This window comes from Ursus maritimus, unplaced genomic scaffold (assembly GCF_017311325.1).
Source record: "Ursus maritimus isolate PB19 unplaced genomic scaffold, ASM1731132v1 scaffold_1, whole genome shotgun sequence".
NCBI lineage: Eukaryota > Metazoa > Chordata > Mammalia > Carnivora > Ursidae > Ursus > Ursus maritimus.
In genome coordinates this window covers 56,280,234-56,303,462 of record NW_024423343.1, presented here as the reverse complement: position 1 = coordinate 56,303,462, position 23,229 = coordinate 56,280,234, and the positions used below count along the sequence as shown (strand labels likewise).

General features: G+C 38.5%; 1 protein-coding gene across 7 annotated transcripts in view; it reads right to left on the bottom strand.

The window, feature by feature from the left end:
• Positions 1 to 23,229, bottom strand: part of CHN1 (chimerin 1) — a 223,818-nt gene that overhangs the window by 34,662 nt on the left and 165,927 nt on the right. For all 7 annotated transcript variants that reach the window (XR_005838374.1, XR_005838375.1, XR_005838376.1 and 4 more), the window contains one exon: positions 11,375 to 11,452. Coding sequence is in view for 4 of the 7 variants with exons in the window: in XM_040643705.1 (XP_040499639.1) it covers positions 11,375 to 11,452 (78 nt within the window). In the remaining 3 variants the exon portion in view is untranslated. The remainder of the gene's footprint in view (positions 1 to 11,374; positions 11,453 to 23,229) is intronic.

Below are 23,229 nucleotides of genomic sequence, written 5' to 3'. Positions count from 1 at the left end.
AGCTGCTTTGCTTCAATCTCTATGTCTCAACTCAGCTAGACCACTGGGTTCTCTTTAGATTCTCCCTCCATGTGTTGTGGCCAAGAAATTGCCTCCAAGCAGTAAATGAGAACAATTTTAAGACTTCTCTTATGGTGCTGCTTTTTTCAGGTATCCTAGTACTATACTACCTGTTCACTCTCTGAGTGTGGTTTTATATATTTTTTTCTGGTTTGTTGTTTAAGATGGGAAGGTAAGGGCACCTGGGTGACTCAGTTGGTTAAGTGACTGCCTTTGGCTCGGGTCATGATCCTGGGGTCCTGGGATGACCTCCTGCATTGGGCTCCAGGCTCAGTGGGGAGTCTGCTTCTCCCTCTGACCCTCTCCCCTCTCACTCTTTCAAATAAATAAATAAAAATAAAATTTTTAAAAAATGGGAAGATAAATCTAATTCCTTCATCATGGTTAAAAGTGGAAGTTCAGATTATATTATTTCTAAAACTGATCTCTCTTGTGAGCTTGAACCTGGGACTTCTGGCTTCAGTTTCTACATGTGCAAAATTAACTTAGTAATTCTCATTGTCCCTTATAGAAGCTGAACTTCTTCAGGATTCTTTCGTCATCATGCTCTTTGAACATGTCTCTCCCAGCAAAGTGTTACATTGACACTGTTGTATTCAGTAGGTTGTATACTAGGATCTTGGAATTAGTGACATCATTTTGTCATTTAATGTTATTGTGGGCATTTCTTATATTTTTAGCTACACAGAATACATGTCTTCTCTTTGGGTACCAGTTCTCAATCCATATGAATTGTATGAACTGACCCCATCCCCAGCTCCAGGAGAGAAAATATGACCTTGATCTAAGCCTGTCAGCACATTCCGTTCTCCTGCCTGGGAGTTGAGTTACTGGTTCAGAGATGGGCATATAAGATAATTGGTCAAATGCCCGCCAGGCCCAGAATTCTTCGTTCAGACTAGAATCAGAGAATATTTAGAGCTAGAGCCTCTGCAGACCATCTTGTCACCAGCGGAAGCTGCAAGTGAAGACAGAGCTGGAAGACAGGGTTCTGGTGCCATTCTAAGCCCCTTAGCCGAAGGATACCTAACCACCCGCAGACTTCCCTTATGTGAGCCGCTAAATTCCCTTTGTGCCTTAGCAAGCATGAGTTGTGCCTTCTGACACTTGCAATGGAAAGTCTTCAATTGTTCCATCAAATGGTAAATATCAATCATGGGTTCTAAATAGATTTTTAAAAGACACACTGAAGCAATGACATCAACTGTGGAGTAACGAACTATATTAGCAACCATCAAAACAAAATTGCGTGCTTCCGAGAGATGGACCTTTTCTTCATATGCACTAAGCTTATTAGGCAGAGCCACGAGCAGGGATCTGGGTGTGACACATACAAGGGCTGGAGCTCCAAACAAGGGGAGTTCTATAAAAGAGAGTGAACATATTTTAGGCCTGATTTGGACAAATCCATTTGCATAACTAGCCAAAACGTGTCATTTCTAATACAGTAGACTGAAGGATATCACCTCATATGACAAGCGTCCTCAGATATCCATGACCTAAAAATGAATATATTTTTTAATTTTCATGTCTGCATAACACTTAAGAAATGCACTGAGCTCTATTTTTGCTCCCCCAAAGGATATAAAAATATATATATTTTAAGATTTTGTTTGTCAGGAGAGAGCACAAGCAGGGGGAGCAGCAGGCAGAGCAGGCAGAGGGAGAAGCAGGCTCCCCGCTGAGCAGGGAGCCCGATGTGGGACTCCATCCCAGGACGCTGGGATCATGAACTGAGCTGAAGGCAGATGCTTAACTGACTGAGCCACCCAGGCATCCCCCCAAAATAATTTTTAAATGAGCAGCTGATGATGTTCCTTAGCGGTGTAACATCACTGGGCGATTTCCCCTTTCCTTTCTAGCTTTCCTATTTTGCAACCAGAAGAATCTTCAGATAATTTAAGAAGAGGGGTTAAGAAACCTGAAAAAAACAAAAACACTACTGGTATGATGCTTATTAGAAAAATAATTTGTAGTGGTTTCTCAGATACCAGCAGTACTTGATAAAATATTCAAGAAAGAAAAATCAGTATTTTCATATTCTCATTTAAAAAAATTCTTTCCTAGACCTGTATTCCACTTATGCATGCATCTCTTCTCTCTGCCCCTTGGGCTCTTTGATGAAGCCAGTTATATTTCTGTATTATGTACTATTACATAAGAATAATGAATGCTGCCTAATGATGACAGTAAGTGTCCTGAGCTGTAGGGAACTTGGCAGCATAGACAGTAGCTGGGTAAGATGTTATGACATGTACGTATTCTTCAGTCACATGCTTTCACTGTTTTATTAAAGCCATGGGAAACTTCACTCCTATGGAAGACTTTCTTCTAAGGAATGTTGACATAGTGGGTCACAAAGATGAAGTAGGACAATATAATTTGTCAATTAAACAAGGTTTAAAAATTAGAGATCTAAAATATTACATAGATATCCTGTTAGATTAAGCAGAATACAACGAAGACTCAGTCCTCAGTTAAATCTGGAAGGTGAGAAGGTATATGATACAAGTGACCCCAAAACATTGCCTTGAACATACGTGTGTCCAGTGTGTGAACGACTCATCCTCCAGGGTTAGATTACTATGCGGACACACAACGTACTGAGAGAAAAGAACTATGGTAGAGGTGACTTACTATTATTTCGTGTGCTTCCTATGGGTTTATAACCTTATCTTGTTATTGCAGTGAGAGTCACATGCCAGGCTGATTCTCTCCTTTGAGATAAATACTGGAGATGCCAATTATTTTTAAATTGAAGAATAACTGACATACACTGTTGTATTAGTTTAGGTTCGCCACATAGTGATCTTTGTATCTATTACAACATGGTCACCAGAGAAAGCCTAGTTACCATCTGCCACTATACAAAACTGTGACAATACTGTTGGCTAGATTTCCGGTGTTGCACAGTTCATCCCCATGTCTTATTTGTTTTGTAACTGGAAGACTGTACCTCTTAACTGCCTTTACCCATGTGGCTCCTCCCCGTCACTGCTCTACCCTGTAGCGATCATTGGTTTGTTCTCTATGATCTACGGGTTTGCTTCAGTTCCATTTGGTCATTTGCTTTCTTTTTTCATTTGTTTTTTAATGTCTGATCTTGTTACTTTTAGAAAATCTCGTTGACTGGCCTCAGACCTAGAGGTTTCTACCTCAGGACAGCCTCTGTCTCTTAGCAATCTGTTCCTGGCGTTTTTCTTTGGCCTCCTTCATTCTCTTGGCCAATAGTTTAGCACGTTCTGCAGCCTCTTCCTTATTTTTCTTAGTACGCTGTTTCTTCCGAGCAACATGCCGACATTTGTGTGGCAGGATCCATGGAGTAACAAGACACGGAATGACACGGGTGCTCTGGTTCTAGTTTTCTTACCTTCTTTGTTTAGGGTCTTTCGCACAACACACTGGGGGACATCATCTTCTTTAGAGAGACTGAAAAGTTTGTGGAATCTGCTAGCTCTTTTGGACCCCAGGCCACCAGGCACAGTAGTAACAGTGAGTCCAGGAATATCCTTCTCTCTCTCTCTCTTTTAAACAATGACCAAGTTGAGAACACTGAGATTGGCGTCCACAATGCAACCCTAAACAGACCTGCACTTTCTTTCTCCAGTGCTCCTCAGTTTGTAGCANGAATGGCCCTCAGCCGCAGAGGGGCATGGCCATGGATCAAGACTTCACGGGAAGCCTTGTTTGTCACTGCCACCACTGATTTGGACCATGTAACCCTTCCACTGTTCACCCAGAGCATGCGTGCAATTTCTGTGGCCATACACTTCTCATAAAAGGTACGGAGTTTGTGTTCATCATCCACTTCAATGAGTTTCTAGCAGCCAGCAATTGGGAAAGAAACGTTCAGCTTCATCCTAAAGCAGCCTACTACCTCCGAGGTGCCATGGAAAAGAGCTGTTTTGATTTTAAATTCCACATGTAATGAAATCATATAGTATGTGTTTCTCTCTCTGACTGACTTAGCATAACACCATCTAGGTTCACCCATGTTGCCAATGGCAAGATTTCATTTTTTATGGCTCATATTCTATTTTACGCACACACACACCCCACCCACATCTTCTTTAGCCGTTTATCTTTGCTATTGTAAATAATGCTGCAAGGACATCGGGACGAATGTGTCTTTCTGAATTAGTGTTTTCGCTTTCTTTGCATCAGTATCTAGAAGTGGAAATACTGTATCGTATGGTAGTTCTGTTTTTAATCTTTTGAGGAAACTCTATAGTGTTTTCCAAAGTGGTTGCACCAATTTACATTCTCACCAACAGTGCACGGGGTTTCCTTTTTCTCCATGTCCTCGCCAAAACTTGTTTTTTGTCTGATTCTAGCCAAATTTTCTAAAACATATCAGTAGGATGGTTATAAATGTTAGAAATAATCAATCAATACAATGTTAGATGTAGTTGTTTGTCAGAGGGTCTCACATTAGGATATTGGTTGGGAATAAAAATCAGAATTGGTTCTGGTAAGACAGCCCAGATGTTTAAAAGTGACAACCCAAGGGGTGCCTGGGTGACTCAGTCAGTTGGGTGTCCGACTCTTGATTTCAGCTCAGGTCATGATCTCAGGCTCATGAGATGGATGGATGGAGGCCCATGTTGGGCTCTGTGCTGAGCAGGGAGCCTGCTTGGAATGCTCTCTCTCCCTCTGCCCCTCCCCCGACTTGTGTGCATGCACACACTCTTTCTCTCAAAAAAAAGTGCCTTTAATTTCAAGCCTTTAATTTCAAGGCTGGCCTGAGGTTCTTTTTTTATTTGCTTCTTAATTACATAAACAGTACACTTAAGTTCTACTGACAGTCTCCTAGTGAGAAAGACAAACTTGTAAATTTTAAAAGAGTATAAGCAAAAAATGGACAATTGGGACTACATTTAATGTTCAATCTGCACAGCAAAGGAAACAATCAGCAGAGTGGAAAGGCAACCTATTGCTAGATATAAGGTAGCTTTATTTTTAACTCTTGGGGGAACCTCCATACTGTGTTTCATAATGGCTGTATCAATTTGTATTCACAGCAACAATGTACAGGGGTTCCTCTTTCTCCACACCCTCACCAACACCGGCCAGCTTTCGCCTTGTTTATAACAGCCGTTCTAACAGGTGTGAGGGGACATCTTGTCGTGGTTTTGATTTGCATCCCTGATGATTCATGATGTTGAGCAGCTTTCCACAGACCTATTGGTCATTTGTGTATCTTTTGAGAAATGACTATTCTCAGGTCCCTTTACCTGTTTTTTAAATCAGGTTGCTTTTCGCTACGGAGTTGTATGAGCTCCTTACATATTTTGGATACTAACCCCTTAACAGATATATGGTTTGTAAATATTTTCTCCCATTCCATCGGTTGCGTTTTCATTCCATCAATTATTTCTTTTGCTGTGCGCAGAAGCTTTTTAGTTTGATGCAATCCCACTTGTCTATTTTTGTTTTGGTTGCCTGTGCTTTTGTGTCCTAGCTGAAAAATCACTGTCCACACCAATGTTTTCTACTAGTTAGTTTTATGTTTTTAGGTCTTTAAGTCTTTAATCCATTTTGAGTTGATTGTTGTATATGGTGTGAAATAAGGGACCAATTTCTTCTTTTTTTTGGGGGGGCATATAGATACTCAGTTTTCCCAACATTTATTGAAGAAACTATCCTGTCCTTATTTAGTGTACTTGGCACCCCTGCTGAAGATCAGTTGACACAAGCATTTATTTTCTGGGCTATTTGTTTCATTAGTCTGTATGTCTGTTTTCATGCCAGTCCTATCCTGTTTTGATTGATTACTGTATCTTTGTAATATATTTTGAAATCAATCAAAGTACAGATGCCTCCAGCTGTGGTGTTCTTGCTGAAGACTGCTTTGGTCTTTTGTGGTTCCATGTGAATCTTAGGATTGCTTTTTCTATTTCTGTAAAGAATGCCCTTGGGATTACGACAGGCACTGCATAAGCTCTGAAGAGCACTTTGGGTAGTACGCACATTTTAGCAATCCTCTTCCAATCCGTAACATTTTAAATTCTCTAACCTCAGGAAATGGTTACAAAGAAGTATGTGCAAAGCTTGTGAAATGTTTCTTTTTGGATTATTAATGGCAGGCGGTAACCTTCTTTGTACTTGAGGCATCATAACCAGTTCCTCAGCCAACATTACAAACCATAAAAAGGATAGATGGGGCTGAGAGGGTCATGATGCTGAGGGCCAACACAGAGACCTGGACAGAGATGCAGGATGAGTGTTTGTGGTCCTCTTCACCACCATTAGGGGGGACAGAGAAAAGTGTGGCGTGTGTTCGTTATTTTTGGCTTCTGCAGCATCTGACAAGTGCGATACCAAACAACGCCTACAGGGATTGTACAGATGATCTTGTCCAGTCTACTTTCCCTCCATGACTGCCCTAAGGAGAGACAAGCCCCTGCTCTGCACTGAGCTTTATTCTTATCTTCTCGTGCAAGTGACCCACGTTAAGAATTGGGAATTTTGTGTCTATATACACAGACACATATATATTTTCTCTCTCTATATATAAAATAGAATAGAATATTACATATATAATTCAACTTAATCTTCTAATTGAAGGAAAACATTTATTCCTTTAAAATGTGAGACACTCCATGTTCATACCCACGGGAAAAGCAATTAATGATGAGACATTCTAGGTTGCCTTTTCCATGAGTCATATTGCATTTCACTTCTTTGCTATTAATTCAAAACAATATTCAAATTTCTGAGCACTTAAAATGTGAACACGGATTCTCTAGTCAAATATAAGACAACATGATGATATTGTTGAGTTTCACTGCACTTAACTCACATGAATTTAATTTAAAAACTGTAACAGTATGTGTCTTAAAATCATTAGAAGAACCTATTTTTATGTTGAAATTTCCTGCTACAGGAGAAGTGGTTTCAAAATAACAATCACCAACCAAAGAAAGGTCCCTCCTGTCACACTGTATGCTCATTCAGCAGATGTTTCTTGAACATTTGCATTTTACTAAATATAGGAACAGGGGAAGGAAGAGTGGAGATGAGTAAAGGAGTGGGGGATGGTGGTGGTGTGATAGTTGGTGGGGAGACTACACAGGTAGCCCAGTCGGTGAATACTAATATAACGAGTTTTAAAAAAATATTCCTTCATATTTAGGTTAATTATTTTTAAAAATAAACATTAATATCTTGTCCTCATATGGGCCTTAATAAAGTCTTAATAGTGGAAAACAGTAATTATCTTACCAAATCTAACGCTTCTCAGAGTTCAAACTCACAATGCCGAGATCAAGGGTCGCACTCTCCGCTGACTCAGCCAGCCAGCCCCAAGAGAATTTCAGAGCTGCAAAAGAGCTTATAGACCATGTACTTTAGCTCTACATTTCATACTAACTCTCATTCTTATTTGCTGGTTCATCTTGTGTTTATTCTCAAATGGGAATCAAAAGAGGACCACAGGTCTTGGATCTGTCTGTAGCCTTTGGAGGAAAGAAAAGACCACTTTCAGCAGGANAGCTGGCCATTTCTATCCTTCCATTTATCGAACAGCAGCATGTCAGGTCTGCCAGGATTGACAGGTTCACTATTATCACTTTAAACCCAGTAGGTCTTGAATCAGTAATTTTAGTAAATATCATAGGGTTCATGTTATAGTCTTATTTAATTACAGTACCAATTCACATTTCAGGACTCATTGTTTGCATGTTATCTTAGCAGCATTAAATCTATTATAATATGTCACCTCATTCATTTATATGCAGAATGCAAGTATCTGAGACTCTAACATGAACCAGCTGCCACTTCAGGACTACCTTAAAAATAAAAAGGACTAAAGTCATATTTTAAAGTACCCTCTCACTGTGATGCTTAATGTTCTTTTCTTTCAATTAATTTGCATAAGTAGCCAGGTTTCTGTGGTTGTTTTCATTATAGGGAATCTTGATTATTTTATAGAGCTATCTAAATTGTATGAAATGAAACACCAAGTAGTTAGATCTGGAAGGAGTAAGAGACATACCGAGGATTTCACTCTACTCTGTGGTGCATGAAAATGCAGCCGCTCTTACATAACCTCGAACTCTGCCTGGGAGCTAAGAAAGAAGCAAGAGCTTTCTTCAGCCCCGCACTCACGCCAGGGTTCTCAACTACATCAGGACCTCTGTACCTGGACAAGAAGAAGTCTTGGTATGGATCCAGAAAAAATAGCACCCAGGGGGTAATTCGTAATAAGGAAAATAGTAGTTACCAAGTACCTAACACCTGCGAGGAACTCAGTTCTTCTAATGCAGAACCACTGTTTAAAGATCAAGCAGTCTGCCCAAGGTCATATAAATGATAAGCAAGCTCCTGAGGGCCAGTGCTGGGTCTCAGTTATCATTCCATCCAGAGAACCGCAGATGTTCCATGTAAGGATATAATCACTGCCGCCGGAGTGCCTCTGTCTTAATGTAAAGGTGTTTTGGCTTAGCTTTTGTTTTTAAGTTTGCTCAAGAAATTAACACTTGTACTCTCTCTGTTGTGTTAGGACAAGGGCAGTTCTTAAAACAAGAGGCTGATCCAGGAAAGAGTTGAGTTAAAATTATTTTCAAAGTTATGGTGACAAATTATAATCAGTTTTAAAGGATGTGGTACATTTATTTTTAAAACAATGCTCTCCCTAAGAGAGACAACTATGCTTCTTATGATAGATTCTTTATCAAATCCTTATAAATAATAGAAAAAATTAAAAAGCCCATGTTACGTAACAGTAAACGGGAAGCCTTCCTGTTTTGTCTCATTTTTTCTATTTAAAAAAAAACCTCAAAAACCCAAAACACCTGTCTGGAGGTAGGCCTAGTTGATTTTTTTTTGGATCTCCGCTTGGTGAGTGCTTTCACCAAGGGTATAAGGCATTCTCGGCTTTACCCTCTGAAATGAGATCTGGCAGCTATTCAACACCACAGAGCAATGTTACATAACAAGGCAGTTCAAGAAGCAGAAAGGAAACCACATTGAAATGAGGCTTTGGAGAGTGGGCTTGTGGATAGCAGAGTCCACTTTTACCAACATAGAACATAGTCAAGGGCAAGCCCCTGTGAACGATTATCATCATACAAATGCTCGGAATTCTTCCCACTATAAATCTCTGAACTGTGTATACTTCCATATCACAAGCAGTGACTTTCTAAGTGAACATTTATGTGGGAGAGAAGTGCTCCTGCCATAGTCTGACTTCTTCGTGGTGGGGGGGGGATGTTCTCGGAAGTATGACTTCCCCTCCCACCTTTCTTTTCTCCTTTTTATAATGCCACTCCAGAGAAACATTTTTTAAATAACGAAGAGCAATTTCAATGGAAGGAGTCAAATTCTGAGACTTCTGACCTTATTAGCAACTTCAAAAAATATGTAATGAAACTTCAATATGAGCTCTTCCCTGAGCATAAATACGTTTTAAAAAATACAGCCCACTTGATTTTAATTTTTTAGCCCCAGTGAAGGAAGCAGACTTCTTTTTAATGTGCCCCCCCCTTTTTTGTAAAAATACAAACAACAGTTGGGTACCAAGCTAAGGGTCACACACCTGGTCCCAGAGTCAGCACTTTCTGGCTGTTCAAAATGTTCTCCTTAAAGCTATGTGTTAAATTAAAATTGAGAAATTACTGGAAGATACAACCCAAAAAGAAAAAGCCAAATAAAAAGAGCGAGAGGATGTGCTTGTTTATGCAAATCCCTGAACGGACTTACTCTTTGCTTTTGATCAATGAACTTGACTTAGCACTAAAATGGCATCCTTAATAGGTCAGTCTCTTCCTGCTGAACACACCGGAGGGGACATCTCTGGAGATATATTTTCAAATCTCTGCCATTTCTAAACAGTATGCATAGTTTCTTGCTTAGAAACCTCAATGGCTATTTTTTCGACAGAGCATGCATATAACTTTATACTTGGCGTCATTCTCTTGATAAAAATCCTGTAAGACCCACTTGTCATGCAAGAAGAAACCGAGGCCTAGTACCCTGCACGTACTGTTTAGGTTCATAAATGGAAGAGGTGGTTGAGAGTGGGTGCACATAACGAATGGTCTCAATTTCATTTAAAATCAAAGATGCTGGCTGAAAGGTAAGGTCCTTAACAATATGGTTGAAGAGGGAGAAGAAAATGCTATTTGGTTTACCTTGCAATATTAGCAATCTTTATACAGTCCAAACAGTTTAGAATTCATCCTTTATCCCCAAATGATCTGAAGATCATAAGAATCTATTCCTCACTAAAAAGTAGAGCATATTGGGGGCTTTGTATTTAGCATTTGAGTAAAATGCTAGTGTTAAAAATCAGGATGAACTGAGAAGTGAGATTTTCTACTACAGAGCCTGGTATATTCTGAAAGAATATATCTGCTGAATAAATGTTGAATAAATGGAAGATCAGGGTTTCCAGCCTATCATCTTTTGAAACCTTATGCCCTCTAACATTAAAACTGATGACATCTTATCTAAACTACAGACAGAAAACTTGATCATAAAGTTGTGTAAGTCCTGTGAAATGACTGCAGAAATGCCGGTGCACCCAGCCACTACGTGTAACTGGCTGTGTGTATGCACGGCCTCACATTGTGTGTGTTCCCAGTTAGGCTGCAAAGGACCCAACTTCAAGGCCATGGGTCATGCCATGCATGCAGGCAACTTGAATCAACACACACATCATCTTGACAGAAGATGATTAAAGTGTAGTTGGTAAAACACATTAACATAATAATTAAAAACTCGTACCCACACGGAAAGCAATAGTCAAAAAGTAAGGAGAGGTTGCTCCTATCTGCAGTAACAGTCCCAGGGCAGCCACCCTGCTTTCACCATGGTCAATTCATTAACAGAGGGGAAAAGACAGAAACTGTGGGAAATGCAGACCATCTGCTCAATCCAGATGCAACAACACACGCCTCTTATATGCAAAGCTTTTTACCAGAAAGGAACAGAGATAGGATCTAATCCTCTCTGGAAATATCCGACAAAGGTAGTGAGACATATTTGCATCACAAATAAAAATAATGCCAAAATCATTATTAAATGAGACCTTTTAAATGTCAGTCCAGACTTTTACCACTGGGTGTACACTGATTAAGCAGAAGACTAACCCAGCATTAGAGAAAATGGAGTTGCAGTCTATTAGCTTTAGTCAGCTATTCCTTAAATAAAATCATGCTTAAAACATCTTCATTCCTTAAATAGCAAGAACATTTTAGTCCAGTCATCGTAGTTTTAAAAAGACATCAAAAGAGATTCCTTTAACAGTGTATATTGCAAGCAGTGTGCATTTTCTCTCTTCTAAGAAAAGGTTAAAAACAAATACTCTTACCTTGAAATTGTGAACCTTTTCATATTTTGGAATTTGCTCGTTTTCTTTCAGAGTTGCTCTTCTAACAAGTGATGTCAGCTGCGAATAAGCAAAGAGTTTCAGAGGTTGCCAGATTGTCACAGACGACTTTTGAGAACCCAGTTTCATTCCCAAGGCTGCTATCAATAAATCTTGCTGACGGCCCTCTGGTTTTGATTTGTGAACTGCAGCTCTATTAGTTTTCCTACCCGACCAAGACTCTTTGGATGGCATTTTGGAATTCAGGAAAGAAATACAGCCTATATTGATCTGTGTCTGTCGGTGAACTCTATTCGGCTAACAAACGAGCATTCTGGCAGCCGGCACAGAGCCCGAATCTACAGAGAGCTGCAGAGAAACATCGCGGAGGTGGAGGAGGGTGGTGAAGCACTTCTTAAAAAGAGGTCGACTAACCAGGAAAATTCTTCTTTCTTCTTTTTTTTTTTAAAGGGCTCTATATTTAAGCTTCTGAAAACTTAAGAGTCTGAACAGAAATAAAGAGTCGATGCTAACATACAAAACAATCAGCATCTCTCTATCCCTTTTTAAAAGCCATGCAATTTTGACAAATGATACATTTCTAAAAGCTTCCTTTTCTATTCAATATATTACTGTCCATTCTGGATGAAAGATGCCTACATACTGCCTGCAGTCAGCTTCTAGCAGCAGACACCCTGTGGAGCCCCTAGCAGGGAGGGTGGGGAGGGAAGGGATTTGACAAGGAAGGCTGGATTCGACTGGTCACCGTAAGAAAGGAGCTAACCAATGAGAATCAAGCAACAGTATTTAAGTATTGTATTCCTCAACTCTCTTTTGCTCCCTCCTCTCATGTAAGAAAGATTTTCTTGCTGGCTCAAGGAAAAAAAAAAAAATCAGTGGGAAGACAATGAGCCATGAATGAGTCATGCATTATTACAAAATGGAATATTTCTTTTACCTATTAAAAGCAAAGGAAGATTAACATGTGGCACCAGGTTTCAAAAGAATTTACCATCACTGGTAAATTATGAAAGGCTAATCTATATCATCCTTTGTGTATTATGGACTGAGGTTAGCTAACAAAAACCCAATTTTATTTAAGATGAGCAAAAGCTGGTAAATATTTGATGAAAAAGAAAAGGCATTTAACTAGATAGCACACTATTTTCACGCAGAACAAGGAGCGTGCATATAACACTGCTAACACCCTGCAGTGGTCAGTTTTGTCTCCCTATAAGAAGGATTTTTGTTGTGAATCTATAAGTAAATGGATCTAGTCTTTATTTTAATTATTAGTCTCAACATTCTTAATTCAGAGAGCTTGAGGCCAGATCATCATGGGAGCCAGCTGGGAATAATTTTTTTTAATGTTTTTTTATTATGTTAGTCACCATACAGTACATCTCTGGTTTCTGATGTAAAGTTCCATGATTTATTAGTTGCGTATAACACCCAGTGCACCATGCAATACGTGCCCTCCTTACTACCCATCACCAGCCTATCCCATTCCCCCACCCCCCTCCCCTCTGAGGCCCTCAGTTTGTTTCTCAGAGTCCATAGTCTCTCATGCTTCATTCCCCCTTCTGATTACCCCCCTTTCTTTATCCCTGGGAATAATTTCTCATGGACAGATTGGAGATGTAGTATAACTGTGCTTATATTTGTTTTCTGATATAAAAAGGTGGGAGAGGTGCTGGGTAAGAGACAAATCCAGCTCCATTTAAGAGCAGTGCCTAGACTTTTTGCTAAGCTGCTATACAAAGCTGAAGTTTTCCCATATTGGCTCCCTAAACATCTCCCATTTGTTTCCTCATCTTATAGTAATTACGTTTAACCCATTATGATTCTAATTGTTACACTGTATTTAAAGAATCAAAAACTATATTTAAATGAATTCAGTCCATTTGCTGAGCACAATTTATCTCCAATTTCATAATCTATAGGGGGTATGTGCCCAATGCAGATTCTAGTTTAATTAGGACATGAAATGGTTCTTAAACCATGCTAGATATTAGAAATATTGATGACTGATTTTCTAAACATCCCCCAATTTTTTTTCTATACTTGAGCATACAGTCCCTTCTTTTAAAATATCTTACTCTTTTAAAAAAATTTCCAAGGGCATCTGGTTGATTCAGTTGGAAGAAGAGCATGCGACTCGTTGTGAGTTTTAGCCCCATGCTGGGTGTAGAGATGACTTAAAAAAAATAAATTAAAAAAAAAAAAAACAGTTTTTGAAAAATTTTCTAATAAAAGGCAGGGGGCGCCTGGGTGGCAGAGCGGTTGGGCGTCTGCCTTCGGCTCAGGGCGTGATCCCGGCGTTCTGGGATCGAGCCCCACATCAGGCTCCTCTGCTGGGAGCCTGCTTCTTCCTCTCCCACTCCCCCTGCTTGTGTTCCCTTTCTCGCTGTCTGTCTCTGTCAAATAAATAAATCTTAAAAAAATAAATAAATAAAAGGCAGAAGTTAATATTTACGTCTATAGCTATTTCATTCCCACAAATTTATACTCTTATATGATTAAATGAGACCAAAAAAAAAAAAAAATGCTCCTGTTCTAGGAGAAAATACAATGGAAAGAACTTTCCTCACCTAACCTGAATTACTTTGCAGTTTAGACCTAGTTTGTCATGTGATGACTAAAAATATAAACGCCAACCAACTCCAGTCATGTACAACCGCAGGTGAAGTTTATCCAGTTCTCAGTAGACACTAGAAAAACAGATTCTAAAGGCAAATTTAACATTTTTTCTTTCTACAATGTTTAACACTTTATGTTAAAGAAAACCAATCGCCCATGTAATTCAAAGCAGCTCCCCCCCCATTTCTGATCAAGGTCCTTTATTATAAACCACCCCCAGTTCTTCAGCTGTAGTAACTAAAATTCAACGCATAGAAAGACTGCTGGTAGAGAAAATTCATGGCTGGGCAAAAGTGCACTTTTTGTCTTTGAGGGGCAAGTCTATTATAGACTCTGCACGGTCACTTTTCTTCCCAAATAATTTTGGCACCTAATCGAGACATACTGGATTCATTGCAAATTTGGGCAGCTACCTAGGGCAAGAGGAGAGAGAAAACAATGGCGCAGGATGAAGTTCTTGGCTACTCTCAAAGGGCCGGGGGGTTTTGGTCGCATGATGCCTTCAGTAACTTGCAATAATGCAACTTCTGCATTAATTTTGCTGCAGCAGCTCTCAAGTCATAAGAACTGCTAATTCTAAAGTTCAGAACTAATATCAATGATCTGATGTTCTGGACAAATATATACCACTCATCCTTATATTTATCTGGCCATATTTAGATAGCTAAGGATTCTATTAATGATGGCTATCATTTATTCTTAAGTATCCATGTTCCAGGCACTTTACATAAAGAATACCATGAAATCCACAGAAAGATGCCTAAGAGGTGTATATTATCCTCACTTCATAGTTTAAAGAATAGAGGCCTATAGAGGTTAACTTCCTGAACTGCACAGCTAGTTGGTGCTGGTAAGAGCTGGCCTTTTAAACATTATGCTATATCCACCGAAATCCGAAAATGAGAGGAAATTTTGAAGTCCAAGGTAGTTAGTTGTTTTTCCTCTCTGATTCTCTAGTTATTTTTCCCTTTCAGTTTCAAAGAGCAGCAATAGATGGTAAGACAGAGTAAGCAATGAATAACAATGGATGGTGAGAAAAAGTAATCGTAGCTAACATCCCTAGATCTCAAGCTCAGCACACAGCACAAGCAACAGGCAATGCAACCTACAAGGCTCCGTCCGGCACGCCCTCCTCCAGTGGGGCCTTTGATGATCTGTACCAATTAGGTGTGGCTTTATCTACCCATGAACCTCTGCGCCCTTCTCTTGTTCATTAATTATGAGATGTACCACATTCCACCTGATACCACAGTTCCTGTGTAGCTGTTCATATAGACTGAGTCTTACACGTCTTAGTATAAACCTTGAGTTTAGCACAGTAGCTTAGACAAATAAAGGTCCATTAAGTATCTGGTTGAAAAAATAAGACCAAATGAAGGCACCTATTTTTATTAGGGGGCAATGCATTTAATAATTTATTATATTTATTATATATTTTCTATATATTTTATATATATTTATATATTTTATATATATTATAAATATATATTATATATATTTATTATATATTATATATCTATATCTATATCTATATCTATATCTATCTCCCAAGGTCAGGATTCAAACTTCAGTGTCTCTGATTTCAAATCCCATCTTTTTTTATTATAATAATTTATTATATATTATATACATTTATATATTATATGTGTAATATATAATATATACATGTATAATATGTGTAATATATATAATATATACATGTATAACATGTGATATATATAATATATGCATGTATAATACGTGTGATATATATAATATACACGTATAATACATGATATATATAATATATACACGTATAATATGTGTGATATATATAATATATACACGTATATGTGTGATATATATAATATATACATGTATACACATGTATGATATGTGTGATATATATAATATATACATGCATACACATGTATGATATGTGTGGTATATATAATATATACATGCATACACATGTATGATGTGTGTGATATATAATATATACATGCATACACATGTATGATATGTGTGATATATAATATATACATGCATACACATGTATGATATGTGTGATATATAATATATACATGTATACACATGTATGATACGTGTGATATATATAATATATACATGCATACACATGTATGATATGTGTGGTATATATAATATATACATGCATACACATGTATGATGTGTGTGATATATAATATATACAACACATGTATTGTATGATATGTGTGATATATATAATATATACATGTATACACATGTATGATACGTGTAATATATAATATATACATGCATACACATGTATGATATGTGTAATATATAATATATACATGCATACACATGTATGATATGTGTGATATATAATATATACATGTATACACATGTATGATACGTGTAATATATAATATATACATGCATACACATGTATGATATGTGTAATATATAATATATACATGCATACACATGTATGATATGTGTAATATATAATATATACATGTATACACATGTATAATATGTGTAATATATATAATATATAATAAATTATTATAATAAAAAAGATGGGATTTGAAATCAGAGACACTGAAGTTTGAATCCTGACCTTGGGAGATTTGGTTGGTGCCTTGCTTGCCTCATTTACTACATGAACGGGGCAGTTTAAAAGAGATGACATATGAAAGAGGAAAAGACGGCCTAGTAGTAAGCACTCACTAAGTGATGGTATTACAGGGGTGCGGTACCAAATATTAGCTGCAGGTTATGCTTTGTAGTATAAGACATAGGTTCTGGCCCTCAAGGAATTGGTAGATTAATCTGCTTTCGGTTTATACCATACAAACATTCCTGGAAACTCCTGCCCTTCCCTTTGGATTATGGTCTTTACCAAATCTCCCAAATTCTAGTTCTAATCCTATCTTTTAAAAGGCATATGATGACATGCTATTAGCTGAGGGAGCAGGAACGGGAGGGGGAGGGGCAGAAAGTGTAAAAGGAAAGATTACTAGCATTTGCTAAGAAGTCAGAGCAATGTTTCATATTTCATATTGCCCTATTTCTCAGTCACACCAATCCTGGGAGTGTGTTGTAAAATGAACATTCTATAGATGAAGAAATGCTCATAGAGTAACTTGCTCAAGGTCACAGTCAGGAAGTAAAAAGTCTGTGATCTGAATGCCTGTGTTTTGTCTCTCAAGTCTGGAAACTCTTTCTCCTACCTTATAATGACAGTAGGAGATACACCCAAGGTGTTAGGGATATACCCCCTCACCTTCTGGTTCTATAAAAGATAAGAAACTGGCTTAATGGGTGGGGATCTAAACTGACAGAGCACATCTCCCACCAGGTCATTCTTGCTGGAAACACCAGCAGTATTTAGTTTTTCATTTTGACTGCAACTCTTTGGCCTGCCCTAGACCTAACTCTAGCCATCCTTGATACTGATGGCACTTTTGTACATTCACCTAAAAGAGGGTGACAAGCCTGGAAAAAGAAACGGAAAACAGGCAGATTGTACAACCCTCTCGGTTTCTACCTCTGTGCATACCATCTATTATATAGAGAAGCGGACTACAAAAATGGTATGTGTGTAGCGGAAAGCAGTTGTGTGACGAATAGGAAACAGAAGGGGAAATAGCTGACCCTGGAAGGGAACGCATTTGCTGCTTTTCAAATAAATTTCCACCACTGACCCCTCTACCCTGAATTCATGCAAAACTAGTCTCTCATTTTCACCTAGTACGATAGGATCAGGGGTTGCGGAGCCAGCCCAAGTGCTGATCTTAACCCCGTCATTTATTGGCTGTGGCACGTCCTGGTCAAGTTACTAATTTCTTTCAGTCTTTGTTTCCTTATGTGTATAATTGATTAAAAGTACATTATAGAATTAGATGAGATAATATATGGGGGAGCATTTTCCATTATTCTTGGCACAGACAGTAATCAATAAATAGAAGTTTCCCTCCTTTCCTTGTATCTAAGGACTTCTATTTCAAGATCAGGGTTAATATAGTGGGACTGTGAGACACATAAAAGGCCCAAGGCCACTGGCCTAAGCAGTGTAAGCTTCAGGTCAAGTTGTAACCAAGTGCTTTAAGGACACATCATAAACATCACTGTCCTGCAATCGTTACCTTATCCTGTCCTGGCAATCTGAACCCCCAAGCTCAAACTCGGGGTAATCCTTGTTCTGTCCACCTTCCCACCTCAAAACCTGCTTACAGAGAAGGGTCTTATCAACTTATTCACGCTAAGGTACAAAGGACTGATTATACTTCCTTTTCCACAAATACCTGGTTTTTTAATATAGGACCAAGACTTATGCCAAAGGAATAAATCTAATTATTGAATGTCAGAACTCGTTAACAGGAGTATTCTCTAGGAAACTGAAAGGACCTCACACAGACAGCGACCTCCTTAGAATATCATCATGATACCACAGACTCATGAACACAGTGTTCCAGTTAACAAGTCAACATTCCATCAGAAAAGCACCATAAAGGAATGTTCTAGCTGGCATGGCCCAGAGGCTTGGAGAGATGAAGAGTAACTGGATTAACTATTGGGTAAACCTGGTTCAGGTTTAGCAAAATTCTGCAATCTCTATAAAATATTAATATTCAGATATTAAGAACACAGCTTTGATTTTTGCAGTCCAGGATGGTAACATAGGAAGTCCCTGAACTCACCTCCTCCGTGGACATAGCACATCTACACCTATTTGGAGAGGAACTCTCCTCCTGAAGAACTGAGGATTCACTGAACAGCTTCTGCACCACAAAAGATAGACTGCACAGAGAACGGCAACACAGCCAGGCAAATAGATGATAACAAAAGAAACCGCTACCCCTGAAACTGCAAACTGCAGTGGGAAGGGACAGTATTGAGGGGCTGTGAGCAGGCCATGGTTTAAAACAACAACAAGAGGGGAGATGGGTGGGGGATGGGGTAACTGGGTGATGGGCATTAAGGAGGGCACTTGATGTAACGTGCACTGGGTGTTCTATCCAACTGATGAACCACTAAATTCTTCCCCTGAAACTAATAAAAAAAATTAAAATTAAAAAATTAAAAAACTACAATATGAAAGCTTCAGCCCTAGAACTCCACCAAATGGTAGGGGAGCTGCTGGAACTCTCTGAGTTGAAGGGGCTGGAGAGAGCCATGGTTTACATTTCCCTCCACCTTACAGTACAGACAGGAGCACAGCTGGCCTGCCATCTCAGCGAGCCTCGAGCCTCCCACACCAACCCAAGCTGTGCCACCAAGGTGGCTCCAGCACAGTGTACACCAGGCCACCCCTGGTCACTGTTCATCCAGCCGTGTCATCTTAGTAAGAGGCACCCTGGAGCACACCAGGCCCACACCACTTCAGCCCCAGATGACGCGCTGGAGCAACCCCAGGGCAGAGTACTCTGGGACCTCCTGGCTTGCACCTCCTTTAGCTCCAGCTGCCCACCAAACACCCCAGGACACCCCAGACTGCACCCACTGCAGCTTCAGCTGTCCTGCCAGAGCACCCTCTGCACGTAGAACCCTAGGACCCTCCCCTCCCCTCCCCCTATTTGTATGAACTTCAGCTTCAGTTGTACTGTCAGGGGGCCCTCCACAGGGAGCCCCAGGACCCCCTGGCTTATATCTACTTCAGCTTCAGCTGTCCTATCAAGGAGCCCTCTGCACTGACAGCTCTTGGACTGCCTCACCCCATGCCCTCTTCCATTCCAGCCATCCCACGAGGACAGCCCCAGCATGGAATACCCCAGGATCCCCAGCACATGCCAGCCACAGCTCCCACCAGCCAGCCAGTTGCTAGGCACACACAGTCTACACAGGGGATGACCATACACAAGGCTATTCCTACAAGCTTAGAAGCAGCTGTTTTAATTCATAGAAACAAACACAGAAAGTGAAGCAGAATGAGAAGACACAGAAATATGCTCCAGATGAAAGAACAAGACAAAATATCAGAAAAAGAATTAAATGAAACAGAGATAAGCAATACATCTGATAAAAAATTTAAGTAATGATCATAAAGATGCCCATGGACTGGAGAGAAGAGTGGAAGAACTCAGCGAGAACTTCAAAAAGAGACTGAAAATATTAAAAAGAATCAATCAGAGTTGAAGAATACAATAATTAAAATGAAAACTGCACTAGAGGAAATCACCAGATTAGTAGGTGGAGAAGAACAGATCAGCAATCTGAAGTACAAGCTAGTGGAAAGCACCCAAACTGAAGAGTAAAAAAGAAAAAAAAGAATTTATAAAAAGGAGGATAGGTTAAGGGATCTCTTAGACAACATCAAGTAAACAAACATTTGCATTATAGAGGTCCCAGAAGAAGAAGAGAGAGATAAAGGAGCAGAAAACTTATCTGAACAAATGATGACTGGAAACTTTTCTAACCTGGAGAAGGAAACAGACATCCATGTTCAGGAAGCAAAGAGACTCCCAAACAAGATGAATCCAAGGATGTCCACACCATGACAAATAATCATTAAAATGTTTAAAGGTAAGGGAATTTTAAAAGCAGCAAGAGAGAAGTAGTTACATAAAGCTATCAGCTGATTTTTCAGCAGAAACTTGGCAGGCCAGAAGACAGTAGTATGATATATTCAAAGAACTTAAAAAAAAAAAAAACCTACAACCAAGAATACCCTACCCAGCAAGGTTATCATTCACAATGGAAGGAGAGAGAGAGAGAGTTTCCCACAAAAACAAAAGTTAAAGGAGTTCATCACCACTAAATTGGCCTTACAAGAAATGTTAAAGGAACTTCTTTAAGTGGAAAAGAAAAGGTGATGATTAGAAAAAAAAAAAATAAATGGAAAGACGTAAAATAGGACAACATATACATAAAATGCGGCAAAGGAAATAAAGTAGTTTTTAAAGAATGTGTTTACTTTAAACTTAAGTGACCATCAACTTAATATAGACTAATATATACTGAGGATGTTATATATGAACCTTATGGTAATCCCAAACCCAAAAGCTACAATATCTACACAAAAAATAAAGAGAACAAAAGGTAAGAATAACAGACAGGCATCATCCAAAAGGAAAACAAGCAAGAGAAGAACAAAGAAGTACAAAAACAACCAGAAAGCAATGAATAAAATGGCAATAAGTATTTAGCTATTAATAATTACTTTAAATGTAAATTGTCTAAATGCTCCAATCAAAGACATAGGGTGGTGAAGTGGGTAAAAAAACAAGACCCATCTATAGGCTGCCTAGGAGAGACTCACTTCAGACCCAAACACACAGAGACTGAAAGTGAATGAAAGGAAAAAGATATTTCGTGCAAATGAAAGTGAAAATTTAAAAAAAGCTGAGGTAGCAAAACTTAGACAAAAGAGACTTTAAAGACCATAACAAGAGACAAGGGCATTACATAATGATAAAAGGATCAATCCAACAAGAAGATATAACAATTGTAAACACTTACGCACTCAACATTGGATCGCCTAAATACATAAAGGGAGAAATTGACAGTAATATAATAATGGTAGGGTAGTTTAATACCCCAATTACATCAATGGATAGATCATTCAGTCATAAAATCAATAAGGAAACCTTGTCTTTGAATAGTGCATTAGACCAGATGGACTTAATAGATATACACAGAACATTCCATCCAAAAACAATAGAATATGCATTCTTTTCAAGAGCACATGGAACATCCTCCAAGACAGATCACATGTTGGACTAAAAAACAAGTCTCAATAAATTTAAGAATACTGAAATCATATCATGCATCTTTTCTGACTATAAAGCTATGACACTTTTATAAATCAATTACAAGTAAAAAAAAAAATAGAGAAAAATCACAAACATGTAGAGGCTGAAGAACATGTTACTAAAAGACCAAAGGGTCAATGAAGAAATAAAAAAAAAAATACATGAGACAAACGAAAACAAAAACACAATGGTCCAAAATCTTTGGAACACAGTGAAAGCAGTTCTAAGAGGGAAATTTATAGTGATACAGGCCTACCTCAAGAAAAAGAAAAAGCTCCAATAAACAATCTAAACTTATACCTAAAGGAAGTAGAAAATGAAAGGACAAAAACCACAGATAGTAGAAGAAAGGAAATAATGATGATCAGAGCAGAAATAAATTAAATAAATTAAATAGAAATCAGTGAAATCAAGAGCTGGATCTTTGAAAAGATAAACAAAATTGAAAAACCTTTAGGCAGACTCATCAAGAATAAAAGGGAGAAGACCCAAATAAGTAAAATCAGAAATGACAAGAGAAGTAGCAACCAAAATCACAGAAATAAAAAGAATTCTAAGAGAATACTATGAAAAATTATATGCCAATAAATTGGGCAACTTAGAAGAAATGGATACATTTCTAAAAATATACAAACAAAACTGAATCATGAAGAAACAGAAAATCTGAACAAACTAATTACTAGTAATGGAGGAGAATTGGTAATCAAAAAACTCCCAACAAACAAAATTCCAGGACCAGATGCATTCACAGGTAAAGTCTACCAATCACTTAAACAAGAATTAATACCCATTCTCCATAAGCTATTCCAAAAAATAGAAGAGAAAGTTTCCAAATACATTTGATGAGGCCAGCATTACTCTGATATCAAAACCAGAAAAACCACCACAAAAAAAGAAAACTACAAGCCAACATCCCTGATATAAAATATCCTTGAACATAAAGGCAAAAATCCTCAACAAAATATTAGCAAACCCTATTATACAACACATTAAAAGGATCAGTTATCACAATCAACTGGAATTTATTCTGGGGATGCAAGGATGGTTCAATATTTGCAAATCAATCAGGATTATACACCGCATGAACAAAATAAAAGATAAAAATCATGATCATCTTGGGTCGCCTGAGTGGCTCAGTCAGTTAAGCACCTGCCTTTGGCTCAGGTCATGATCTCAAGGTCCTGAGACTGAGCCCTGCATTGGGCTTCCTGCACAACAGGGAGCCTGCTTTTTCCTCTCCCTCTGCTGCTCTCCCTGCTGTGCTCTGTCTCTCTCTCTCTAATAAATAAATAAAATCTTAAAAAATAAATCATGATCATCTCAAAAGATGCAGAAAAAACATCTGAAGAAGTATAACATCCATTCATGATAAAAACCCTCAACAAAACAGGTTTTAGAGGGAACATACCTCAACGTGATAAGGGATATGAAAAACCCACAGCTAACATTATACTTAGTGGTGAAAAACTGAGTTCCCTTAAGATTAGGAACAAGGCAAGG